The following is a 24,951-nucleotide window of genomic DNA, read 5'->3' as shown; positions in this document are numbered from 1 at the left end:
TCTCTCGTCCCAGCTCTGTGAGGCCCGTGCGTCCAGGTCGTCCCTGTGTCGTGTTCGGGCTGCCGGCGGAGCCTAGTGACCCGAATCCGTCCTTGAGGGTCGCCGTCCCCTTCCGCGCGTGGGGCCCCCGACCTTCCTGCGGCTTAGCGGGCGGTGTCCGAGCTGCGGTCCCGGGGCTCGTCGCATCTCCGCCAGTACAAGCCCGTTTTGTCCCGGTCAGGATCAACGGCCCCTGGGGGTGTGTACCCTTTTCTGGGCGTGCGTGCTCACACAATTGTGTTTTTTCTTGTGAGGTAGGTTTTCCCTTGTGCAGTAGTTTCCTTTCATAGAGCTCTTTGACAGAGAATTGAGAGCTAAGGAGTGACTTGTTCAAGGTTAGGTAATTCACCAGTGGCGGGTGTTCCAGTGGAATTTAGGGTCCCTTTTTCCATCTTCTGTTTTTTCCACCACAGCGCACTCCCCGGAGGAGGGGGACCTTCTTTACTTTATTTATGTCTTTTTTTTTTTTTTTTGTTTTGTTTTGTTTGTTTTTTAATTTTAATACAAAGTGGAAGGAAGTTTATAGTCATACCATTGCACTGAAGAGCATAAATGACCTTTTCACCATAAATCAGTATTTATGTCTTTATAGAGTTTCCTGGGTAATGTAGGCATTCCATAAATATTTACTGAGTCATATTTATAGGAATCTGAGTATTTTAGGATATCCGCTGTCCGCTTTCAGTTGTCAGCGTTTTCCTAATATCAGCCTAGTCCAGTCGAATACTTACCAAGTCTACCACGTGTAGCCAGTGTTACAGTCAGTAGGACGGTGCCTTTGATTCAAGAAATCTGGGGAAAGGACTGAGGCAGTTTCACAAATATCAGTAACACAGGGAAGAAAGCGTAACACATAAGCTGAACGCTGTGAGAGTTCCAAGGAAGTGAAAGTTAATTTGGGGGTAGGGAAAACTTACAGAAGTCCTTGAGGGATTTGCCCTGCAGCAGAGAGTGGGGCCATATTCTAGGCAGGGGGAAAGGTAAGAGCAGTCTTGAAAGCTTCAGAGATGAGCATGTGAGAAAATCTTTAGTTTCTGTTTTTTTAACTCAATGTAATTGGGGTATATTTAGAGTAAAAGTTAAAAAATGAGTTCTTGTACTTCTCCTGTGGCGCCTGGAATGGAAGTGAAGAGACTGCATTTAATAAAGTAATAAAGAGTATCATTTGAGGGTTTTTGAGGGAGATTCTTTCCAGGGCAGCTCATCTGGAGCTAAGTTTAAGGTGGGAACAAAAATAAGAGACCATTACCAGGTCATTATGCTATTTTTGCTTTTAGGTAGACTGGTGTTAGATGCCAAGGCATAGATCTTGATCCTTTTTGAGTGAGAGAAAAGGATTAAACAGAGGTGATAATAGTATCTGCTGGGAATTTCCTGGCGGTCCAGTGGTTAGGGCTCCTTGCGTCCACTGTTGGGGGCACGAGTTCAGTCCTTGGTTGGGGAACTAAGATCCCACAAACCATGCAGCATGGCAAAAAAAAAAAAAAAGTATCTGCCTAAGTCACTTGAATATGTTTCAAAGCAGGTTCATTTCCTTAGAATTTCAGGTTGTGACTTAGTCTCTTCAAAGTAGTTGCTGTTTCCAGTCTCTCAGAACCAGTGGGCAATAAGTCTGCCACATGTAGCTCAGAGCATTGAGATCCTCATCATCCGGACCAAGCTGAGCATAAAATTGGAATTTGTTAAACTGAATAAATGGAGCTATGCCAGCAGTGCCCCTGATTGTCACTGGAAGGCCTGATTCACAACATAGGTAGGGAGCTGGTTAGTGAACACAGGGAGAAGAAAGTGGGAAGAGAGACCCCCTGAAAGGAAGAAGAGGAAACAAGGCACAAAACGCTGAATTGTGAATGAGAGCCCCTGATGACTGTTGTTGTTTGAATGTTAAGGATAAAGGCCACAGTTCCTTATTCTTGCTGAGGAACCCACTAAAGTCCCCTGAAAATCTTTATTTTTGATTTCACCTTTCTCTGCCTGGGCACAGTTTGAGAAATGATGAATGTATAGCTGTAAAGCAACGAAAGCATGCCGTTTATTCTAAGACACCATACAGCTGCCATAGCAGGCTGAATGTTTTTGCTGGGTGACTGGCTGGGTTTAATGGTGCTGCTATTGGCTAACAAATATTCTTTCCTTTTTTGGTTTATCATGGTAATCACCTTAGTTAGAGCTGCCTTTTTTTAGAAGGTTGCTTGAGCTTAGCCTGTCATTGGCTTCGCACGCTATTCATTTTTGTATTCTTTCATGAGCCTCTTAGTACTCTGTAAAGCAGTTGGCATTTCTTGCAACAAATGTTAGAGGAAAACTTAATGGTCTGGGTTCTAGGTGAGAGGCTTTTGAGAATCCTGTGTAGTCAAGAAATGAATGAAAGTCAGTCAGGCTTTGCCCTAAAAGAGAAGAAAAATAACTGAAATATGAATCATTTTCCTCATTTCTCTGACATACTTTTCTTTCTTCATAGCACCTGGAATGGATAAAAGTGGCAGTTTTGTTACTTCCCATGAGGTTATGTATCTGGAAGGAGAACCATGAAATTAACCTAGAGTAGGACATTTCTAAAGACATGGAATGAATGGCTTTGGGCAACAACAGGAGGATTTAAAAGGAATATTTGAGGGTGCAGAGCTATAGAAGAGTTTGCCAACAGAAGGATTTGTGGGAAACAGAGATAAGAATCATCAATAGAGAAACCGTTTAAATTTCTTCAAGCAATGGAAAAACTGAGTCTTGGGTCAAATTAAGTAAAATCTATGCTGAAGAGAAATCAAATAAAATCTCAAATAGAGAAAATATGTTACTGAACACTCAATGTAAATTTAGGAAAACAATCTCAAGGACAAATCTTTTAAATAATTTTTTACTATTGTAAAATTTTTATAAAACTTTTGGGCTCATCTTTAAGAACTGCCATGATGCTGAAACTTGATAATATCCCAAATATGGAAGAATTTTAGTTATAAATAACACTTGAAAATACACAAAATGTACACAAGGAAGAATATCTGAGAGTGGAAAAGTGCCAATAACATACATTACTTATAAACTTAACAGATTACCTTGGTAAACATAAACACTCAAGTTAAAGCTTAGTCTTTGGGAATGCTGTATTGATTGCAGTAGAAGTTGGATTTCATTCATATGGACAACAGAACCTACTAACTTTCTTATTCGCCTAAAGATACTATACTGCTGTTCCTGAATTCCAACTCTCCAGACATCTCACTGTCAGGGTGGCTTAAAGTCTTTATCCAGGTGGACGAACTGCTGCCCAGTGAACACTACAGGCAAAGCAATATGATTACTGCTTTCCTTTCTGGCAGTGAGGAAAATTAGCTTGTTTCAGGAGAGGAGAAGCCACACTGTATCTGTTACACAATATCATTCTGTCTTTGCCTTTGAGGCTTTCATACCCCCTTCTGAAGCACTACTTTTTATTGAGATTTATCTTACCTGAGTCTGTTCTTGTGAGCACACCTCCTTTTCTCTTCCTTTTGTGTGTTTTCCTATATTCAGTTAGGGAGAGTATGTAGGTATTCCTGTTATTCCTGACTGGTGCTACTGTAAGGAGAGAGGAAGAGAAGAAGCAGCATTCAGAAGCAGGGTTCTGAAGTGATCGATCATCCATGTCTTGCGGTAGCAACAGCTAGACAGGACTTTGGCGGTGGTAACTCTCTTGAGTTCAGACCTTTACCTCTAGACCAGCACTACATGAGCCTTTATCCCTTTTAGGGATATGTGTACCCTTCAGTATAAATGCCTGTGCCTTCTAGGAGTTTGTGCTAGTTTTTGGAGGGGATGGGTTTTTTTTTTTTTTCATTTTTAATTTTTTTTCTAATTAAGTAAGGCTTCTTTCTTTTTACCCCTGTTGATTGTTTGAAACAAAATTCAGTATGAATAAGAGAGGGAAATATACAACACTGAATTTGGAGGAGAAAATGAAGGTTCTAAGTAGGATTAAAGCTGGAAGATCTCTTAAAAGTGTAACGGATGATTTTGGAATCAGTAAGTCAACATTTTATGACATTAAAAAGAATAAGAAATTGATTTTGGACTTTTTACTGAAGCAGGACATGCCATTAGTAGGAGCTGAGAAGAGAAAGAGGACAACAGGAGCCAAATATGGTGACGTGGATGACGCTGTCTACATGTGGTACCAACAGAAATGCTCCGCTGGTGTCCCTGTGAGAGGTGTGGAGCTTCAGGCTGCTGCCGAGAAATTCGCAGTGTTTTGGGCGAACAGACTTCAAAGCTAGCACTGGTTGGCTTTTTAGATTTCGAAATAGGCATGCAATTGGGAACCGAAAAGTATGTGCGGAACAAGTCCTAAGTTCAGCTTCAGAAAATGTTGAGTCATTTCGACAAAAACTGTCCATGCTTATCAAAGAAGAGAAGTGTCTTGCTCAGCTGTACAGTGGAGATGAGACTGACCTCTTTTGGAAGTCAATGCCAGAAAATACTCAGGCAAGCAGAAAAGATATTTGCCTGCCAGGGAGGAAAATAAACAAAGAACGATTGTCTGCTCTTTTATGTGTAAACACAGATGGTACTCATAAGTTGAAGTCAATCATTATTGGAAAATCAAAGCTGCCCAAAAGTGTAAAAGAGGACACGCGTACATTACCTGTGATATACAAACTTAGTAAAGATGTTTGGTTCACCAGAGAATTGTTTTCAGAATGGTTTTTTCAAAACTTTGTTCCTGAGGTCAGGCACTTCCAACTTAATGTTCTAAGATTCCATGAGGAGGATGTCAGGGCCTTGTTACTTCTGAACAGTTCTCCAGTTCACCCTTTTACTGAATTACTAACCAGTGAGGATGGTCGAATAAAATGCATGTTCTTTCCCCATAACACTTCAACCTTGATTCAACCAGTGAATCAAGGTGTGATCTTGAGCTGCAAACGACTTTACAGGTGGAAGCAACTTGAGGAAAGTCTTGTAATTTTTGAAGAAAGTGATGATGAACAAGAAAAAGGAGAAAAAGTACCTTCCAAGATTAAAATCTACAACCTAAAAAGAGCAGTTTTTAACTGGGCAAAGAGTTGGGATGAAGTAAAGCAAATAACGATAGCAAATGCATGGGGAAATCTTCTTTACAAAAAGGAACATGAATATGATCTTCAAGGCTTAGAAGATGGGGATTATAGAGAAATTCTTGAGAAATGTAGGGAGTTGGAAACCAAGCTGGATGACAATAGGATATGGTTCAATGGGGGTGAAGAAGAAAAGGGTAGCCCCCCCAAAATAAAAGGTGGAATTACAAAGAAAGTTGTTCAAAAAGAAGCTAAAGAGGAGGCTGATGAATTTAAGTTATCTGCTGTAGGAAAGAGTTTGGACTACCTACTGGATTTTGTCGATGTCACACCTGAGTTTCAAAGGTTCCATTTTACACTGAAAGAGATGCAACAAGAAATAATCAAGAAACAGTTCCAGAATAGAATCCATTCTAGAATTGGTAGCTTTTTGAAACCGAGGCCTCATAATATTAAGTATTCCTTCAGTATGCCTTCAACTTCTGGTTGTAATAATTAGATGTGTTTAAAGATTTCTGCAGTTTTGTGATGATACATGAACTAGACCTGTTGTGGATTGTCATTGTTTTTATCAACTGACCTCACTTTGCATAGCAATGCCCATTTATATTGTTTTAAAAATAAACAATTTGAATGGAATAAATTTGGGGTTTTTTTATGTTTTAATATGTTCTTCCAATTTTTTTTTCTATTTAAGGCAAAGGCTTTAATAAGGAATTGCTGTCCCAGATTATGGGTGGAATGGAAAGCATTAAAATATAAATATATTCACAGCATATAACAAAGCAGCTAAAAAAAAAAAGCTATATTTATGCTGACTAGTTATTTAAGAAGATAAGGACAAGACTTCAATTTAATGGTATGACACACCCTGCTGTTATAAATGGGTTACCACCTACTTAGTATTTGTTTTTCTCTTACTATGGAAGGAACATGCCAATTATAAAAGATAACATAAAAAGATAAAAGCACTCAAATTTTATTGACTAATGATGGACTCTCAACACTTTGGTATATTGCATGTATCTTTAAAATAGGTAAATTACATTGTAAATAGAGTTTTATATCTTATTAACATTTTTGTTATTTATAAAATTAGCATTTGTTGAGACACCTTTCAATCCTTAGGGTAGAATGGATGGTGGAAGAAGTTGAGGGGGAATGTCAGATGAGCATACTGGATAGCTCTCAAGTTAATTGCATTAACATCCATTTTTACCCCAGTGTTCATGAAGTCTCAGAATATATGACCTGCAGTCATACTCTTTTCAAAAGTATTCATTGAGGGAGTTCCGTGGTGGCCTAGTGGTTAGGATTCCAGACTTTCACTGCCACAGCCCAGGTTCAATCCCTGGTCGGCATTTGAGACCCCACAAATCCTGTGAATAGCACCCCGCCTCGAAAAAAGTTTTCATTGATTTTGCAAATTTCACGTTGTTGTGCCGGGTATTTAGGAATAGGAACAAGCAACAGTTGGGTGTGTGAGAGCCAAAATGAGCCCAGAGGGCTTTTTGAGTGCTTGGGTAATAGGGAACGGGCAAGTGTGACTTATGAGCTGACTTTGAAGTGTGGGGGAAGCAGGGAAAAAGGGAGTCTGGGCAAAGGGGAAGTGAGCACAGGCTCTCTGGTGTCAGAATGTATATCCCTGGGAAGCGTCGAGGTCCCTGGATGGTTGCGTAGGGGCGACTAGTGGAGACAGGAGCAAAGACAAACCAGGGACAGATTTTCAATGCCCCTGGAGGTCATCCGAAGAGTTTAGACTACGGCCTGGACCCACTTGAATTCGCGTAGGCTCTGCATCCTGAAGGTCTGACCTCGTCTCCACTTGTCCCTCCTTACTGCTCCTTTCCTAGTCCAGGTTGCAGCACACTGCACCTGCCTCCTTAGTCTCTCCCATCAGTTCCCCATCCTGTGGCCAGAGACAGCGAACTAAAAATTGAAGAGGTGCTTCCAGTGGACCGTGGCCCCTAAGCCCACCCTTGCCTGCCTGAGACGGCCCTTGCCACCTGCCCACCCGTACCAGCTCACCTCCTGCTGGACCACGAGGGAGGGTAGGACCGCGGGTTAGCGCGCGCACCTGTGGACTAGGAAGCTTCGGAGAGTGTGGTCGCGCCGCCAGTAACTGCTGGCGGTGGAAGGAGAGGGAAACTGTGATGCTCGGCCGTCCCGGCCCCGCGCCAGGAGTTGGAGCCGAAGACTGGGCGAGGTCCGGGGCGGCCAGGGCCGGGCCTGCGCGGAGGGCTGTCCTGAGGAGGGGCGCGGCCGGGCAAGGCCCTGGAGGGCTTGCGAGCGGAGCGCGGCAGGTGCGGGCTGCCTGCGCGAGGCAGCCCCAGGCTCTCGCGGAGGGGGAAAGGTTTGCTGGGACGCAGCCGTCGAGCACCCCCAGCCCCCCTAGCCCTTGCTCCTCCCGGGCCGGCTCGGGAGCCATCTTCGAAGGGACCAGCTGGTGGGGCTCACAGGTGGTCCTAGGCGCGCTGCGCCAGCTCCCAGATGCCGCTAGAAGCTAAGCTGTGGAACCCGCAGCCTCGTTTGTTTTTTTTGCCTAAACCTGAGAAGGACTGACGTTTTGGCTGCTGGAAATCATTCCTGAAGACGAGAGCTCCTCGGAGAAACCCAGGTTCCTCGCTCTTGTTCCAGTGGCTGTGGCAGGGTTCCCAGACTTAACCTGGACCCCCTCCCAAGAGAATGGGAAACAGCAAGAGAAGCTTCACCCTCTGATGGGGAACCACACCCAGGATTTAGAATGTTTTCCTGCCTAGAGGGGCAGTTGGGGTGGAAAGACAAAGACAGTTTCCTCTTTACGTCCTTAACACACCCTGGCGGGCGTGCGTACGGTGTGTGAGCGTGCACAGTCGCGTCGACTCTGAGACTCCATGGACTGTAACCTGCCAGCCCCGGCCCCTTCTGTCCCTGGAATTTTCCAGGCATAAATACTGGAGTGGGTTACCACTGCCTACATTTCAGAAACTTAGCATTTTCTCTTCTCATCCTTTCCACCTGGGGAAATCTGTCTCCCTGAAGCAGGTTTGGATCCTGGTGAGCCATCAGTTTTGGTTTCTTAACGCAGAAGTTTCTGGGATGCTCAAAGTGTTTCAGTGATGAATTAAAGACATTCACTTGTTTGTCAGAGATGGCGTGGGGGGGTGTCGTTGAATTTACCTGGACCATTCCGTCTCCTAACTGCACTGAAACGTGTTCTTTCATGAATGGGGTAAAAACTCAGTGATTGCTGATGGCTCTTCCTGGAAATAAAAACTAAACAACTTAGTGCTGTTTTATCACTCTGTCGGGTCTCTGGTGTTATGGGCATTTATCCCCTTTGTCGGGCTTGATGCTTCTAGATGGCCTCTGCCAGGCTTTTTCACATTGCTTATTCGTGGTACCAGGAGCCTTTCTGCTGGTTTCAGGCACTACCTTTGCTACAAGGGTGTGAGACTGTTGCTCAGGGTCAGTCTACATCTCCCAGGTCTCCTCTGTACCCATCTGGACTGCGGGGGCAGGGGTCTTTATTGCCCCCAATGTTAGTTTCTTTTTGACAAAAAAGCCAGCTGGAATCTCTTCTGGTTTCTTTCCCAAGAAGACTAGTGGGGTAAAAGTAGGAGTAACGTAAAAGTATATATACTTAACCTTCCCTTGCAATGCCTTCATGGGACCCTACTGTAAGGATCTCTGAACTGCTTTTTCAAATATGACAAGAAAAAACAAAACACAAATATGACTTCAAGGACAAAGTCATCAATCCTGCCTGTAACAGTAGACTACCACACAAAATATTCCTGCCAGCGTGGTCTTTTTTTTTTTTCCGCCCCTGCTGCACCCGAGTGGCTTGCGGGATCTTAGTTCCCCAATCAAGGATTGAACCCAGGCCACGCAGTAAAAGCACCGAGTCCTAACCACTGGACTGCCAGGGAATTCTCCGGCTTGGTCTTACATTGATCTCAGTACCAGGTACTTAGAAGAAAAGCAATTTCCCAGTTTTCTATGTCCACAAGTGGCACAAAGAGATGAATATTTTATGTTCCAGGCTCTGTGCTAAGTGTTTTACATGCAATACTTTGTGACATCATCTTATGAAAACAAGGCAAGAGCTCTGCATATTGTTAGAAGGGGAGCTGGACTGCGAACTGGGTGAAATCTCCTCTTGGAAAGGCTTCTTGTGCCAGGAATGAACACATGAGGGGCTTCTTGTTCTGGCTGTAGTACTCCAAGTAGGAGCAATGCCAGTTAGAGCTCATCATGAGATCTGTATGGGTGATATTATGGGGCTTCAGGGGTAAGTGGGGTTCTAAAGGGGTGCTTTCCATTTTTATGAGGTTTCAACCCACAGAAGTTACCATCTTAACCAGAGTGCTTAGTAACATCAACTTTATACCACCCACCCATTTCATGGCATCGAGAGCCACAGCAGCCTGACCTGCTCCCACCACTATCCATCCCACATGAATCTCTTTCAAATCCTCACCTCCCTCCCCTGGTGCCCAAGCCCCACACTACCGCTGCTCTCAAAAGAAGGGGAAAGTAATGAGACAGATATAAGAAAGGGTGTGGAGCATGCACGGGTACCTCCCTTACTTAACAGTGCTATATTTAAGTCTGTTGCCAATGGAATATTTCATCTTTTCCTCCTGAAGAACAGCTAATTTGGTATCTTCCTCTAGGGTCAAAACCTGCAATGTTTTTCTGGCATCAGCATTTCCCACTCCTAGAATTTTTCTGGAATCCTCTTTTCCACAGAAACACACTCCCGAATTCCTATTCCTGATTCCCCATTGTAAAATGTAATGCTTTCCCCTAATAATTTTCCCCTCTACCCCAAGTCTCTCTCCACTCATGGGTGATAACTCAGTCATACCAGGAGCATTTTTTCCCGGCAACCATTTCCTAGACCAAAAATAACTTGTTTTTGAAGAGCCAAATCTTTACTTTGCAAGAAAACAAACATTCTGAACAATCAAAAGGCATGTTCACTGCTATACGCTAGAGGAGGAAAATACACACACACACACAAAACTTAAAGCACACCTTTATGACATCACCCGAAGCAGCCACTGGGCTTGACCCTTGTTTCCACATAGCAACCTCAGCCTGCAGCCAGCAGGGCCACACCCTCCCTACCTCTGCCTATCTGTCGTCACCTTTTTCAGAACCTTCCTTAGCAACAAGACCAGAAAGAGAAAGCAGGACCTCCTCCCAAAGTGGACAGACAGATCAACATGGCAGACAAGACAAAGGCCCTCAATGATAAGTTACACACATTCATTTTTCCTGAAGATATTTATTAACATCCAAACATATTTTCAACAGGGGTGGGCATGATTCCTAACTTCCCCAGGATCCATGTTTTCAAAGTCTCCCAAGGAACCCATCTTTCGTGAACCTTCTGAAGACTCAATCTCTGCAAAAGGGTAAACTAATTCAGACTTATATAGTTTCCTCTGCCTATTTCTGGGCAGACCTGCAAATTCTGCCTTCCTGTTTCCCTTAGGTCTCTTGTTCCTTTTTGTTTGAGGTGACACTTACATTAGGACCTGCCAATGACCAATACGGTCAGGCCATGGACGGTGTGTGCCCTGGACTGCCTATGAGCTTCCCAGCCAGGCCTTCAGAAAAGCTGCAACTCACCACCAGTATTTTGGTGCCTCCTGCTTTCCCAGGAGACCTGATCACTCTTCTTTGCTCTCAAGGGCCTCAGGAGCTCAAATATTCCTGATGAATGTCCCAAGTGAGGAAGCAGCAAGTCCGTGGATTCCCAAAGTTGTTGGGATGGACACAGGACAGAATAAGGCACCCACATCACAAGCTGGCTAAATATGCTGAGGGGGATAGGAGTGCCCCGGGACAGGAAGTACTTCATAGAGAATTCCACCTTGAGTGGGTCACCTCAAAGACTTGCTATTCTCACTAATTCCAATAGAATTCCTTTTCAGTTTTATGCTAATCCTTTGCCGCCTCCGTACTTCCCTCAGTAGGACCCTGCCCTGGGGGGGGGGGGGGGGGGCGGGCAGGGTAATTACTTGATGGGTAAGGAATATGAGCTCTGAACAACAGGCCCCTCTGAACAGGCCACCTTATCTGGGCCCAAAAGAAATCCCATCGTTTCTATCCAGTGTGAGTTCTCTGATGACTCATAAGGCGTGAACTTCGAGAAAAGCTTTCTCCACATTCAGAACATTTATAAGGTTTCTCTCCTGTGTGGGTTCTCAGATGACGAATCCGATTGGAGCTGTGAGAGAAACTGTCCCCACATTCGTGACAGGTATAGGGTTTCTCTCCCGTGTGAATTCTCTGGTGCCTGATTAAGTTGGATCTATGAGAAAAGTTTTCCCCACAGAGGTTACACTTATATGGTTTCTCTCCTGTGTGTGTTCTCTGGTGTCTGGTGAGGTGCATGCCCTGCCGGAAGCTTTTCCCACAAGTCAAACACTGGAAGAGTTTCTTCTCGGCTTTGGGGTGGGTCCCGGGATTTGTAAGAAAGAGCGTGCTGTCCCTCACTGCTTCCCCACACTCAGAGAAGGGGTACAGCCTCTCTTTCTCATGAGTTCTTTCATGAATAACAAGGTGTGAACTGCGAGAGAAACTTTTCCCACACTCGGCACACTTATAAGGTCTCTCTCCCGTGTGAATTCTCTGGTGCCTGAGGAGGTTGGAACTGTGAGCGAAGATCTCCCCACACTCAGGGCACTTGTAGGGCTTTTCACCTGTGTGTGTTCTCTGGTGCCTGTGGAGGTTGGAGTTGCAAGAGAAGCTCTTTCCACACACATTACACTGATAGGGCTTCTCACCTGTGTGGGTTCGCTGGTGGCGAGTCAGGTGGGTATTCTGACTGAAGCTTTTTCCACACTCGAGGCACTTATGGGCATCCTCTCCCAGGTGTGCTCTGTGTAGTGATAAAAAGTGTGGATTCCCACCAAAGATTTCAGCGCACTCCACACCCATGCACAGTCTTTCTGCTGCATGTATTCTCTGGTGCCTAATCAGGTTCGAGTTGTTAGAGAAATTTTTGCCACACAAGGGACATAAGTGGAGCTTCTTTGGCTGCAGTTCCTTTGGTCGTCCCAGCTTTTTGCAACTTGTGGCCCCCACTAAGGGTTGCTCCAGTCGATCCTCTGTGGGAGGCTCCCAAAGCTTTTCTGCCCTGTCCCGAGGCCTTCCCTGCTCAGGACTCCAGGGCACCTCCCCTCTGGCCTGGCCAGCCAGCAGCACCTGACGGTGGATGCTCTCAGGGCAAACAGACTGAGCACACTCTTCCTGGTTCTCAAATTTCTCTTCCCCTGGAAGAGCAAAAGAAATCAACCCCCCATGTTATTTCTATGCAGGAGAAAATGAAATCCCATGCGTGATACTGCCTGTAGGTCAGAAGTCCAGAAGGCCTCACTCTCCCTCAGTTTCCCATCTTCCCCATATTGGTAACTCACTCTAGACAGGCAGCCGTATGAGGTGTGGGGACATCACTCAGGAATGAGAGCTCAAACCAGCCTTGAATTCCCTTGTGGGGGCCCTGACCTCCCTCTCCAACTGAGCCCCTGGCTTCTGTCCTCTCGGAAAAGTGTATGATGGAGCAAGACTGGGACAAAAGTGGGCAAGTGAACCCAGGAATGAATGCCTTCTTACACTCTGCACCCTGGGAACCTTGCCTGCCATCACTGGGATGGAAGTGGGCAGTGGGGACAGGCTAGCTTTACACCAAGACCCTCGAATGCCTTATTCCCAACAGCGGGAGACTAGCTGGGCAGGCTGCTCAGCTGCTTTCCTTACCTGGAGCTGGGGTCCTGGAGCTCAGACCTTCCTTGCAAGTCTGGACACTTGGATGCCAGGGCCTTCCTCCATGTTCCACCTGGGTGCTCAGGGCCTCCTGACTGGGAACCTGAGACTCTGACCATAATGAAAGAAACGGATTTCTATGTCACTACTTTCTTCAACTAGACAAGAGAAACAAAGACAGTCTTGCTCCCTGTCTTCAGTGGATGGATACAAAGGTGCAGGAAGTCTGACAGCAATTACTTGGAACATACACTAAACTATTCCCACTGTTACCTCCAGAGAAAGAAATTAGATGAGGGAGACTATGGCTTTTTTCTTCCTATACTGTGTGGTACTTGAAACTTTTTGCAATAACAATGTAAAACTTTTGTAATTAAAACACTCTTAATGCACATGGTCAGAGTGGTCAGTTCCTTGAGGAATCAAAGTGTAATACTGTGAAAGAGTCTTGACCCTTATGAAACTAAGTTGGGACAATCCAGAAGTAAAAAATGTAATATGATGGACAATCAGAAAAGGACTTGGGACTCTGAGATTAACACCCAAAAGAGCCAGCCTGTGTTATGCTCACTCCAACTCCATCAAACATGGACTTTAAAAAGGTTAGTCCCAAGAAATCATGATCTGAACTCTTCTTATTTAGCACTCACTGAATGAACTGTGCTCAACTTAGGGTGCCAAGCCACAGCACAATGGCAGAGACCCTGGAGAAGGCCCCCGTGCAGGCAACCAAACTTCTTTTCTACCAGGTAGGCATCAAGATAGCTAGAGTGGTAACATATTGAGTCCTGTTTTTTATTGTTTTTTTTTTTTAAGATTCCTTCAAGTTTTTATTATGAGAATTTCCATACATGCAGAAAAGAAGAAGGAATTATACAATACCCACACACTCTCCACTGAATCTAACGATCAGTTTTTGGCCCTGTTTTACAGACCTCATTTTTAATCTCTGCATAATAGTTCAATATGAAGACGCATCTTAATTCATGTTTAAATTACACCCGTTTTGAATATATATCATTTCCAAATTTCTACAAAGCTTTCCCCCTTCCTCAATTTTCAAGGACTGGGACAGTCACTAAGCTGGAATGTTGATGCCAGTGCCCTGAAACCTGTGTCTTTGGGGAAGAGCCCAGAAATACTAATGGAGCACAGAAAACATAAGGTCGGAAGAATAAGCATTTTAAAATTGCAAGGCAAAAAAAAAAAAAAAAAATTGCAAGGCATCAGGAACTTGGAGCCCCACAGTATTCTGTGGGTGATGCGTGGGAAGTGGGGATGGGGGTGGTGGTGAGCATCACTGGATTTGACTTGTTCTGCCCTGGTAAGTTCATCATGGCTGACTCCCTGCCCTCATCTCTGGCAGCTGGGGCCCTTAAGTGTGCCAACTGTGGCACCTGGCAAATATTTAACTGATCTTAGTCCAAGGGACTTTAGGCAAAGGCAGGTCTCCTGGCCAAACTCAGAACTTAACACCCAGGAGGGGAGTGGCTAAGGGACAGCACCCTGGTCAGAAATGGCTCAGTCTTCATCCTTGGAAAAGAAGTCCTTACCCAGTGAGTCCACATTCTCATAACTCTCCTGCACCGTGTCCCGGGAGAGGGCCCTCTTACTAGGATGCTGACGCCCCCACTCCTCCTGGGAGATGTACATAGCCACGTCCTCTAAGCTCTCAGGCAACTGAAATAGCACAAGATCACCTTTAGGCCCTAAGGCACCAAGAACAATTCAAGCAGAGTCACAGGTTAAAGGGCAAAACCCAGGGGTGCCAAGGACTCATTTCACGGGGAAGAAGGGTGTTAGGCCTACAAGTGAAGTGTGGAGGAGACAAAGAAGGTGGGGACGTGCATGTGGTGAGGTAGTAAGGATCCTCTCTAAGTGGCAAAAGGACCCCACCCCCACAAGAACAACTGGGGGGAGACAATGAGAACTTCCACATCACCTGGGGCCCAGTCAGCTCTTTGTCTTCCATGTTTCCTTCGGGAGGAAAGAGAGAAAGCCAGGGAGCAGATAATGCTGAAGGTGACAGAAATGATGATGAGAATGGCATTCTTAAATCTTGGCAACCCAAGGATTATCACAACACAGTGTCCACTGTGCCCTGACACCCAGACTCTGCTAGCAGGACCCAACACTGAACAGAAAGCAATGGAGGGATAATAACACGACATCCAAAACAACAGAGTACCAGCAGTCTTTCCTGCTGGCCCAAGCATTCAAGCCCTCATTCACTGAGCTCTAAAAGTCTCTCTTCAGCATACAAAAAGACTTCCTAAGAGATCCCCCTCCCTTCACCCACCCCAAGAGGAATCCAAACCACTTCTAGATCTTCTACTCCACATCTGGGGACCCTCAGGTCAGAAACGCTCCCTCCTTGGCAGTGAGACTGCATCCTGCCAGTGTCAGGGGCAACCCCAAAGCCCCTCCTCCCTCCCACTTGCCCAAATAACTGTTCCTCACCCCTCTCCTTTACAGTCTGAGGGTCCCTTTTGGGGCCGGGGCCTAGCAGCTCCTGCAGCCTGCGGCCAGGGCTTCGCTCAGTCTCCATGGGCTCCAGCTTGAAGCTCGGTGACTCTTGTGCTGTTTCCAGAGGCAAAGGCTCCTCCAAAAGCACTTCTGTTCCCTGCCCACGGTTTGTGACCTGGGAACCAACCCACATCACTCATCATCACAACAGGGCCCAAAAGGAAGGGACATTAATACAGATTTCTGAGGGCAAGCCTTCAACAGAGAACCAATGGCAAACCCTTTAGACCCAGCGAGAGAAGAATGAGTTACACTAAAACCAAACTTTTCTGAACCTGTGTACACCTGAGAAAATGTGTGTGAGGAGTGGGGTTGGGGGGATTTCACTCCCAGGGCACACCTTCCCCACTCAGCTCCTGACCCACCTCACTCGCTTTCACCCACCTCTTCTAGATGCATCCACTCCTCACTACTGGATAAGGTAAATCTGGGTGGCTCTGGGGCATATGGCCTCAGAGCTTCAGCTGCAAACTTTTTAAATTCCACTATTAACTGCCACCCAGCTTTGTAAAGATTAGACTGCAGACTGTAATGTAACAATAGCTAACAGCTATTAAGCACTAACTCTAAGCCAAGAGAGTGATCAAACTACATGCTGCTCTCTCTCTAATCCTCAAAACCACCTCAGAGAGGTATTTTAACATTTTTATTTTACCAGCGGCAGATCTGAGACCAGAAGAAATTAAGTAACTTGCCCAAAGTCCCAAAGCTAGTGTGAAGCAGAGGGAGGATCTGAACCTGGCAAGCTAACTCCTGGGCTCACTCTAACGCAGACACACTGCTCCAGGTGGAAACAGGGCACTCTTAACTGTTTGTCAACTTGGGGCAAATCTGGAGAATGAAAGTTCCTCACTAATCTACAAAAAGGCTTCTTGCCCATCTAAGATCTACTCAGGGCAACCAAGTAAACTCGTATGGGCAACTGGGGTCAAACAAACCGCATATAAAACAGCTCTTTTATCTTACCTTCTGTCTCAGCCTCCCAAGTTCTTTCTGCATATCTTCAACGAGAGTCACCGCTTCCTCGCCGCTCTCCGGGTGCAGCTCCTGCACCCTGCTCTGGATCTCTCGGGGCAGGATAGTCAGGAACTGCTCCAGCACCAACAGCTCCAGGATCTGCTCCTTGGTGCGCATCTCCGGCTGGAGCCACCCGTGGCAAAGCTCCTGGAGCCGGCTGAGGGCCTCCCGGGGCCCAGCGGCCTCTTGAAAGCGGAACCGTCTGAAGCGCAGGTGAGAGGCCTCCGGGCTGGGACCTGGGTCTGGCTGGGGCAGCTCCTGGCTCCAGGCGCTGTCCTCCTCCAGTTTCACTATGAGGAGCCCTTCCCGGTCCTGGAAGCCCGGACCCGACGCCATCTTCAGGCCCCCAAACCGCCTTGGCCGCGAAACCAGCTGCGCACGCCAAAGAAGACGCCCCGGGCCCAGCGCAAGGATGGCTGGAGTCCGCAACAGCCAGGTGGCCCAGAGCTCCAAACCCTGACCGAGAAAGCTAGCTCCAGCCCGGGCGCAAACGGCTCCTGCGCCTCAGCCTCAGTTGCTCGCGGGCGCCGCCGCACCGCCCCTTGGCCCGCCCCCGCCAAGACCGCCCTAGAACAGGACCTGAGCTCCACTCCTTTCACCTTAGAGGACTCCGCGCTCCGCACCCACGCCGGAAGTTTCAACGCGCGTTAGGCATCAACAACCAATCGGAACTGCTCAGGACCAACTTCCGGATTACGTTCTGAGAACTCTAGCGCCCATTGATTGGATCAGGTTTCGCCACACACTTACCGCTGACCAGTCAGAAATAAATATTTGCCTGTGGGGGCGGGACGAAGGAGGGGCCAATTGGGGTAGGGAGGCGGGACCGACGCGCGAGCCCGAGATCTCAGAAACCTTAGGAGCGAGATCGCTAGGTCGGTTAGTGGGAATTAAGCGTATATCGGGTGCAAGGGGTAGACCGGCGGGCTATCGGGGTCAGTATTCCTCGGAAAGCTTAAGTGCAGATCTTCGAGTCACGCGAGACCCCTTGCTTTTGAGTGTCGGGGTGGGCCCGAAAATCTGTGGAGAAATTCTTCCCCCACAGACAAGTTTTGAGAATCACTGCCCTGGTCAAAACGGATTTCAAGGCGGCCCTCACCCCCTAACTTAAGGGAGCTGCAGGAGAGGGCTCACCTGCCCAGGTAGCCTCGGAGGCCATTTGAGCCACGGTTCACTCGACCGCCCGCTCGGCGCTTGGGAGAGGCGAGGAAGAGTGGCCCCGGCCGGGTCAGCGCCGCCGCAGAGCTCGCAGGGAGACGCGGTCGACGGGGCGGCGGGGCCCGCGCCTGCGCCCTGGAGGTGCTGGCGCTATGGAGCCCGGCGCGGGCGCAGTCGTGGGGAGTGTTCTTGTGTCCCATGGCGCTCTCCAGTCAGCCCAGGGTCCCACCGCTGGCGGCTGGACGTTTCTCAGGGCCGGTCGGGACCAGCCCGCACTGGCTTCTCATTTTAAACTTGTCGGGGGCGTGCCTTTTTCATTGTCCAGCCCTTCGGGGCCAGGTCGCTGTTCACCTCCCTTGTAGGTCCACCGGAATTTTAACAATGAGAGGTGAAAGGAAGGTTGATTTCTTGGCCGGTGCAGTCCAGACTTTGTGCTGTTGATGGGAAGGGCTGCCCAGCAGTGAGGCAGGTGTCCACGGCCCAGACCGGCTCAGCTAGTCCATTGCCTCCAGCGAGGGTTAGGCTTGTGGTCTCAGCCGATTAAAGGGTCGTGGGGTTGAATCGTGAAAAACAGTAATCGTTTATTGAGCCCGTGCTGACATGCATCTGTATTCTCATGGCACACAAAATTGTAGGAACTAGACGCTGTTATTATCATCCCCATGTACAGTGTCAGTTAAGTCACTTGCCCAGAATCACACTTTAGTCTGTCGTTAAAGTTCAGGCTGCCGTGACCAGAAAGGGGATGTGGGGACGGAGAGGGTCAGCTTTCAACGACACGATGGAAAAAGTCCAGAGAATTTGTTTTGTTGTTCTACTCCAGAGAAGAGATCCACAAACCGCTGTGGCAGATGCAGACCCAGAGGCCTCCTGGCACACAGGCTGGTATAGGTCCCTTTCAGAATCAGAGTCAGATTCTAAGACTTCTTCCTCCCATGTTTTAGACATTCATATTTCAGGAGACAATAGATTCTAACCTAAAAACCACTTCTCTGGCATTTACTCTGTCATCTCAGACAAGTTATTCAATCTCGTGGGGGTGTGTGCTCAGTCCCTCAGTGGTGTCTGGAGCCTCATGGACTCTATTCCGCCAGGCTCCTCTGTCCATGGGATTCTCCAAAGCAAGAATACTGGAGTGGGCTGCTATTTCTTATTCAATCTCATTAAGCCTCAAATCTCAGTTCCTTCATCTGTTTTGAGGGAATAATACTATACTATACCCACTTTATAACACTGGGTGAGGATTAAATGGGCTAAAATATGTGGGATGCTTAGAATCATACCTGGCATTTACTATGAACTCAATATTAGCTGTGACTAATGCATAGCTTCCCAGGTTGCACAGTGGTAAAGAATTCACCTGCCAATACAAAAGAGAAAAGAGACGCAGGTTCAATCCCTTGGCCAGGACGATCCCCTGGAGTAGGAAATGGCAACCCTACAGTATTTTTTGCCTGGAAAATCCCATGGACAGAGGAACCTAGAGGGTTACAGTGCATGGAGTTGCAAAGACTTGCACACAACTGAACACACACATGCAATGCACAGCAAATTCCTGAAGGCTTACCCTATGTTATAGAAAAGCCACTAGGATTATTATTACAGGATGTGGGGCACAGTAATGCTGCAAACTACACATACCTTGAGATGGTAAGAATGAAGGATGAGGGGCTTCTCTGGTGACCCCACTGTGAAGACTCCTACAGGTTCGATCCCTGATCAGGGAAATAAGATCCTGCAATCCTCATGGTGCAGCCAAAAAAAACCCCAAATCAAAACAAAAAGAATGATGAACCATTTGCTATCTAAGTTCCCTTTGATTTTAGGTTATTAATGGGTACTTAAAGCTAGAGAGATTTTCAGTTATTCACAATTACTAATAGTATTCCTCCATTTCTTTGAGGTCTATCTATAGTCCAACAGAAAAATAGCTTTTATGGATGGTATTTTATAGTCAAAGAGCAACTTGATGGGGAGTGGGGTTACAGGCCAACAGAATTACATGGGTTCATTTGGGGCAGGAGTTCTCAACATAGGGTCCATGAAATTCTAGAGCAGCAGTTCCAACTACAATAGAACTTCCTGTGATGGTGGCTGCTGAGCACTTAAAATGCAGCTCATGTTGCTAAGACCCACTAGGTAGTGGCTCCCATCAACAGTTCTAGAGGGTCACATGGATGGATTTGGAGATTTTATAAATTTTTTGATATTGTACACAAAACTACATGTGTGTGTGTATTTTCTAGGAAGTGGATCCATGACTTTCATCAAGTTCTCTAAATGATGAAAAAGATTAGAAAACACTACCTTAAGGCTTGGTGAAAATTAAGAGAAGTAAGTATGCCCTTGAGTAACCACTGTTGATTTTACTTTCTTAAACAATTGATACTTGAACAATGCAGTGAGAGTTTGGGGTTCTAACTCTGCACAGTGGAAAATTCATGTATAACTTTACAGTTGGCCTTCCATGTCTGCATCCATGGATTCAGCCAGCTGTTGACACATGGATTGTATAGTATTGTAACACGTATTTAGGGAAAAATTCCCGTGTGAAGTGGATTCATGCAGTTCAAACCGGTGTTGGATGAGTTAACTATATTTTCTTGTCCTTAGTGATCAGTGGCTCCCTATTTTGTAGAGGAAAAAACAATTTTGAATTTCAGATTAAAAAATGCCCTATCACTCCTGGTCTTAGTTCTCAGGGGTACTGAATTCTGTCTCTGGAGCTGCTTTCAGTCCTTGCCTGGGTCCCATAGATTCCTTTGTACTCAAGGTGGGGGTGGTAGTTGTCTGTGCCTGGTTTTCAAACTGACAGCTGATGAAATCTACAATGTTAAGAGACCCTGATACTGGGAAAGACTGATACAGGAGGAGAGGGGATGACAAAGGATGAGATGGTTGGATGGCATCATGGACTCAATGGACATGAGTTTGAGCAAACTCCAGGAGATGGTGAAGGAAAGGGAAGCCTAGTGTGCTGCGGTCCATGGGGTCACAGAGTTGGACACAACTGAGTGACTGAACAACAGAAATGTTAAGACGTTCAATACACAATTAAGATGCCGATACACAACTCTTCGGCGCAGGAGCACATAAGCAGCTCCTGTCATTCTGAAATGCTTTTCCTGACTCTCACCTTAGGATATCCTGGCCTGCAGGTTTCTACCACCTAAGTCTTTGCTATTTGCCACTCTCCCCAGTTTTGATTTCTTCCCATTTAACTAGCTTTCCTATGATCTACGACTTCAGGCTTGTCTTGACCTGGAGCACATTACTCTTTGATCCCATGCTTAGCTTTGAAATCCAAACAGAAAAATAGTGACTTTAAACAGCATTTCATTTGAAACACACTGTTTTTTTTAATCTTAATCATATTTCCTTTTTCCAAGAAAATATAAAATAAGGCATTTTGATAAAATGTTCTGAAATTTAAATTTTCTTTCGAGTTAACATTAACCAAACTAACTTGCTAATATTGTTTGGTAATGTTAATATTTAATATTTTCCTCTATTTGGATCTTAAATCACTATTTATCAACTTACATTTTATTCCAGAACAGTAAAGACTGTAAGATGTGAGGAGGGAGAGGAAGGGACACAGAAAGAAGGAGCGAACCGTAACTGCTCCAGTGACAAAAGGAATGGTAGACATGGCAGGAAACTGAGCTGGAGAAAATTTTACTAGTTGTCCTTAGGTTGCCAGAAACACTGTTAAGATAGTTGTTTTGGTTAATTTCAAGATAATCCACTTCTAGACTTAGTGAGCGGAAACATGTAAAGTTTATTTTTTGCTGGTCACCAACCAACCCAGTTCAGATACCAATTTTTATTTGAAAATCATTTAACTGAAATTAGTCCAGGACACAGTTCCAAAACTCCCACTTTCACCTCTCTCTCTTTTCTTGGGATTCAATAAGACAATGCTTCTCAGCCTTAAAAGACTCAGAATTTAAAAAAAAAAAAAAAAGACTCAGAATTTTAGGAAAATTTACATTTTAGTCCTAACTTAGGTAATTCTATTGTCAAAATATTCAGAAGATAATATAAAGCTAATTCAGTTTATTGATTTTAACACAGAACTAACTGCTCTTCCATAGACTGGAAGACAACAGCCTTAAGTCCAAAAGGAGCCTTCCACTTGTTTTAGTTTTGTCCTAATTTTGAAAAACTGCCTGACAGAGGTTTTGGGTGAAATAATCCAAACTGAAAACAGAAATTGATATAGAGTTCATCCACAGAATTCAGTCTGAATTCAGAAATACCAGTGGGGACCTAAACTAACCTGCTTCCTGTCTTTATCATGGCCAGGACATCCAGTACCAAAACTGGCCTGAGCTTCCCCAGGGAGCAGAGAGAAGAGTTACAGGTGAAGAAATTGCAGGATTCCAAAGAAATGCAACAGTGATTTGACTTCAAGACAGTTGGGTGTTCAAGGAAAGAAAAAAAAAAAGAAACAAAGAAACAAAATTTCAGTATTAATTGGAAGAAAAAGTTTTGGGATCTACTTAGAGGAGTTTTTATCATCCCATGACTGGTTTAACACAACTCTTTCTCCTTGGATCAGGGTGATATGTTCAATTTCTATTTCTTCTCTCAGATTTTGAGATCAGGAGAGAAAGGAGAGAAAATGAAGAAGCTTCTTCAAAGTAGAAAAAGAAAAAACAACCTGTGAACTCTGCATTCATTCAGTTACTTTTATTTTTTTTTTCCATTTATTTTTATTAGTTGGAGGCTAATTACTTTACATCATTGCAGTGGTTTTTGTCATACATTGAAATGAATTAGCCATGGATTTACATGTATTCCCCATCCCGGTCCCCCCTCCCACCTCCCTCTCCACCCGATCACTCTGGGTCTTCCCAGTGCACCAGGCCCGAGCACTTGTCTCATGCACCCAACCTGGGCTGGTGATCTGTTTCACCCTAGATAATATACATGTTTTGATGCTGTTCTCTTGAAACATCCCACCCTCACCTTCTCCCAGAGTCCACAAGTCTGTTCTGTTCATTCAGTTACTTTTAAAGGGAATGTGTCCCACAGTTCTATTTTACACAAAGAAAAAGACTAAAAACATTTAGAAAGTTAGCATGGAAATCCCCAAAGCTTACAGATCATCATAACCACTCTACAGAGAGAGGAAACCCTAAGAGCTCCAACCTGGAAGAACCTCTCAACATCGTAAGACCTACTGAGCACCAGAGGATTCATTCAGAAAAGGAGCCTCACAAGTGCCCTGGCTGTTAGAGAAGCGTCCTTCATTCAGACATTGACAGATACTGACATCTCCACATAGGAAAGAGACCCCATGAATGCACTATAGTTTATGAAAAGCGATTTAACAGTGTGTTTTAAGAATATTTAAAATATTTCCTTTTTTTTTTTTTTTTTTAGAAAATATTTCTCCCGCACAGCATGTGGGATCTTAGTTCCCCAACCAGGGATCAAACCCATGTGCCCTGTAACCACTGGACCACCAGGGAAGTCCCTATTTCACCTCTTTTATCAAGCAGTTCCACATCTGAGAAACAATTCTGAGGGGAGAAAACAAAAACAGAATTGCAACAATAAAAATATAGTCATTACACAAACATACACAGATCCTCCAGTGGTTCCCCACTGCCCTGATAAAGCACAGATTCCTCAACAAAGCTGTAAAGACCTTAAAGGTGCAGGCACTGAACTGTGGCAACAAGCACTGCAGCTGACCCTGCCCCTTCCCCAAGTCATATTTCTTGGGGCTCCCTGTTTCGTTTGGCTTCCCAGGTGGCGCCAGTGGTAAAGAATCCACCTGCCAATGCAGGGAGACGCAGAGATGAGGGTTCCATCCCTGGGTCAGGAAGATTCCCTGGAGAAGGAAATGGTAACCCACTCCAGTATTCTTGCCTGGAAAATTACATGGACAGAGGAGCCTGGTGGGCTATATATAGTCCATGGGGTCGCAAAGAGTCGGACATGATTGAGCCCACACCTGAAGCCTCCCTGATCCCGCGCCTGCTCAGCCTGGTAGTTAGACCAACTGTCGCCCCTCCTTGCCTGAATAAAGGTAACCTGTCTCGGTTGAGGTAGTCTTCCTTTCTTCATTGCCTTGTCTCGAACTACACATTTTTGGTGCCAAAACCCGGGAGAGGGCGAGGCACTCACCTATCTCTCACTCTGTTGTTTTCCCCTATCCCAGAGCCTGGAATTGTGAGCGGTGCAAGCCTTGTCCTATTATCGGTAACTTATGTACCCCCAGGCCTCCAGCTCTATCCCCCTCCTCTCTCTGATGACCTCCAGAACAGGGAACTCTTGCCATTTGACCGCTCCGCATCCAACATCCCACTCACTCCAGCCCCTAGATTGAGGTAAGATCCAGATAGTGTTCTAGAGGTACCTAGAATACTATCCTCTCCAGGTCTTGGGGACCCCCAGCCTAAGGCCACTCTGCAAGCGACAGTGGGGGACCCTGCGCCTCGATACAGAGCTCTCTTCTCATAACTCCTATTGTGACTGCGGGTGACGACCCAAACTCAAAATAGGAGCCTCTGCTTGCCTCCCAATCATGGGGTCTGGCCAATCTATCCCAAAAGAGTCCCCTCTAGCCTGGGTCCTCAAAAATCTCAAACCACTCTTACTCACTAAACTCAAAGCTAGCTGCTTAGAACGGCTCCGCATACAGATCTGGCCTCAGTACCAACTGGACAATCGAAACCACTGGCCTGAATTCGGCCCATTTGACTTGTACATTCTTCAAGATCTCACTAACTTCCTTAAACGGAATGGCAAGTGGTCGGATGTCCCCTATGCCCAAGCCTTTTGGGCCCTTCAGAGCAGGCCCTCCCTATGCAAGGCCTGCTCCACCCACAAGTTCCTTCTATGCACCTTGCTTCCCAAACAAAAGGACCCCTCTTCTTCAACTAAACGCCGATCGCGACCTTCCGCACCCCCAGGAGTTTGACCCCGTGGACAAGCCCCCTCCTTACCAGCCACACCATCAAACCCCTGCTTCCCTCTCACTGAACTCACCTACTGACTTCAAAACCTCTCCTGAGTCTTCCTCAACCCCGCTACCCCATTCCTCCAATTCCCCCTCCCATCTTCCCTCCCCCGCTGCCAGGTGATCACGTACCAAACACGTTTCCCCTAAGAGAGGTGGTGGGACCAGAGGGCCCCTCTGAAGTCCATGTGCCATTTTCATTGTCAGACATGAGCCAGATAGAAGAAAAGTTAGGATCATTTTCTGAAAACCCTACCAGATACAGAAAAATAATTCCTGAGGCTCACCCAGGCCTATAACCTCACACAGAGTGATGTATATTATATCCTAGGTGTCACTCTCACTTCAGATGAAAAAGATCGTATCTGGCAAGTGGCGAAAGCCCACACTGATCACTTAAATAACCAAGACCAGGCTAACCCAGTTGCTGATGAGGTGGTG

The 24,951-nt window shown here is 45.9% G+C and overlaps 1 protein-coding gene and 2 long non-coding RNA genes across 6 annotated transcripts; 2 read left to right on the top strand and 1 right to left on the bottom strand.

Moving 5' to 3' along the window:
• Window positions 1-203: 203 nt before the first annotated feature.
• On the top strand, window positions 204-5,716 carry LOC139032867 (uncharacterized). Its single transcript, XR_011485485.1, has 2 exons — window positions 204-293; window positions 2,501-5,716. It is a non-coding gene; the product is annotated as an uncharacterized lncRNA (long non-coding RNA).
• A 4,421-nt stretch (window positions 5,717-10,137) lies between these two features.
• Window positions 10,138-23,592, top strand: LOC110150609 (uncharacterized). Of its 3 annotated transcripts, XR_011485483.1 has the most exons (5): window positions 10,388-10,477; window positions 13,507-13,582; window positions 16,338-16,589; window positions 19,785-19,868; window positions 21,843-23,592. It is a non-coding gene; the product is annotated as an uncharacterized lncRNA (long non-coding RNA). The 3 variants fall into 3 exon arrangements; XR_011485484.1 differs by lacking the exon at window positions 13,507-13,582 and having other exon boundaries at window positions 16,338-17,251; window positions 19,781-19,868; XR_002317803.2 differs by lacking the exons at window positions 13,507-13,582; window positions 16,338-16,589 and having other exon boundaries at window positions 10,138-10,477; window positions 19,781-19,868.
• On the bottom strand, window positions 10,328-16,784 carry ZNF263 (zinc finger protein 263). Of its 2 annotated transcripts, XM_070461104.1 has the most exons (6): window positions 16,326-16,784; window positions 15,294-15,474; window positions 14,776-14,849; window positions 14,387-14,513; window positions 12,828-12,944; window positions 10,328-12,343 (listed from the first exon to the last, which is right to left on the bottom strand). In XM_070461104.1, the coding sequence occupies exons 1-6, from the start codon at window positions 16,710-16,712 to the stop codon at window positions 11,172-11,174; spliced, it is 2,058 nt and encodes a 685-aa protein (XP_070317205.1). In that variant the 5' UTR covers window positions 16,713-16,784; the 3' UTR covers window positions 10,328-11,171. The 2 variants fall into 2 exon arrangements, with proteins under 2 accessions (XP_070317205.1, XP_070317206.1); XM_070461105.1 differs by lacking the exons at window positions 14,387-14,513; window positions 14,776-14,849.
• Window positions 23,593-24,951: the final 1,359 nt, after the last annotated feature.

The sequence above is a fragment of the Odocoileus virginianus genome, chromosome 33 (genome assembly GCF_023699985.2).
Source record: "Odocoileus virginianus isolate 20LAN1187 ecotype Illinois chromosome 33, Ovbor_1.2, whole genome shotgun sequence".
Classification (NCBI taxonomy): Eukaryota; Metazoa; Chordata; class Mammalia; order Artiodactyla; family Cervidae; genus Odocoileus; species Odocoileus virginianus.
The sequence above is the reverse complement of the archived record's forward strand: the minus strand, read 5'-3'. Positions and strand labels throughout refer to the sequence as shown.

Bases quoted from the DNA above. Each gene is read 5' to 3' on its own strand.
- ZNF263 (XM_070461104.1), bottom strand. From the start codon at position 16,712: ATGGCGTCGGGTCCGGGCTTCCAGGACCGGGAAGGGCTCCTCATAGTG. The intron at 15,475-16,325 runs GTAAGATAAAAG...GTTGGTTCCCAG, and splicing joins TTGGGAGGCTGAGACAGAAG to GTCACAAACCGTGGGCAGGG. The intron at 14,514-14,775 runs GTGATGTGGAAG...GTGCTATTTCAG, and splicing joins AAGAGCTGACTGGGCCCCAG to TTGCCTGAGAGCTTAGAGGA.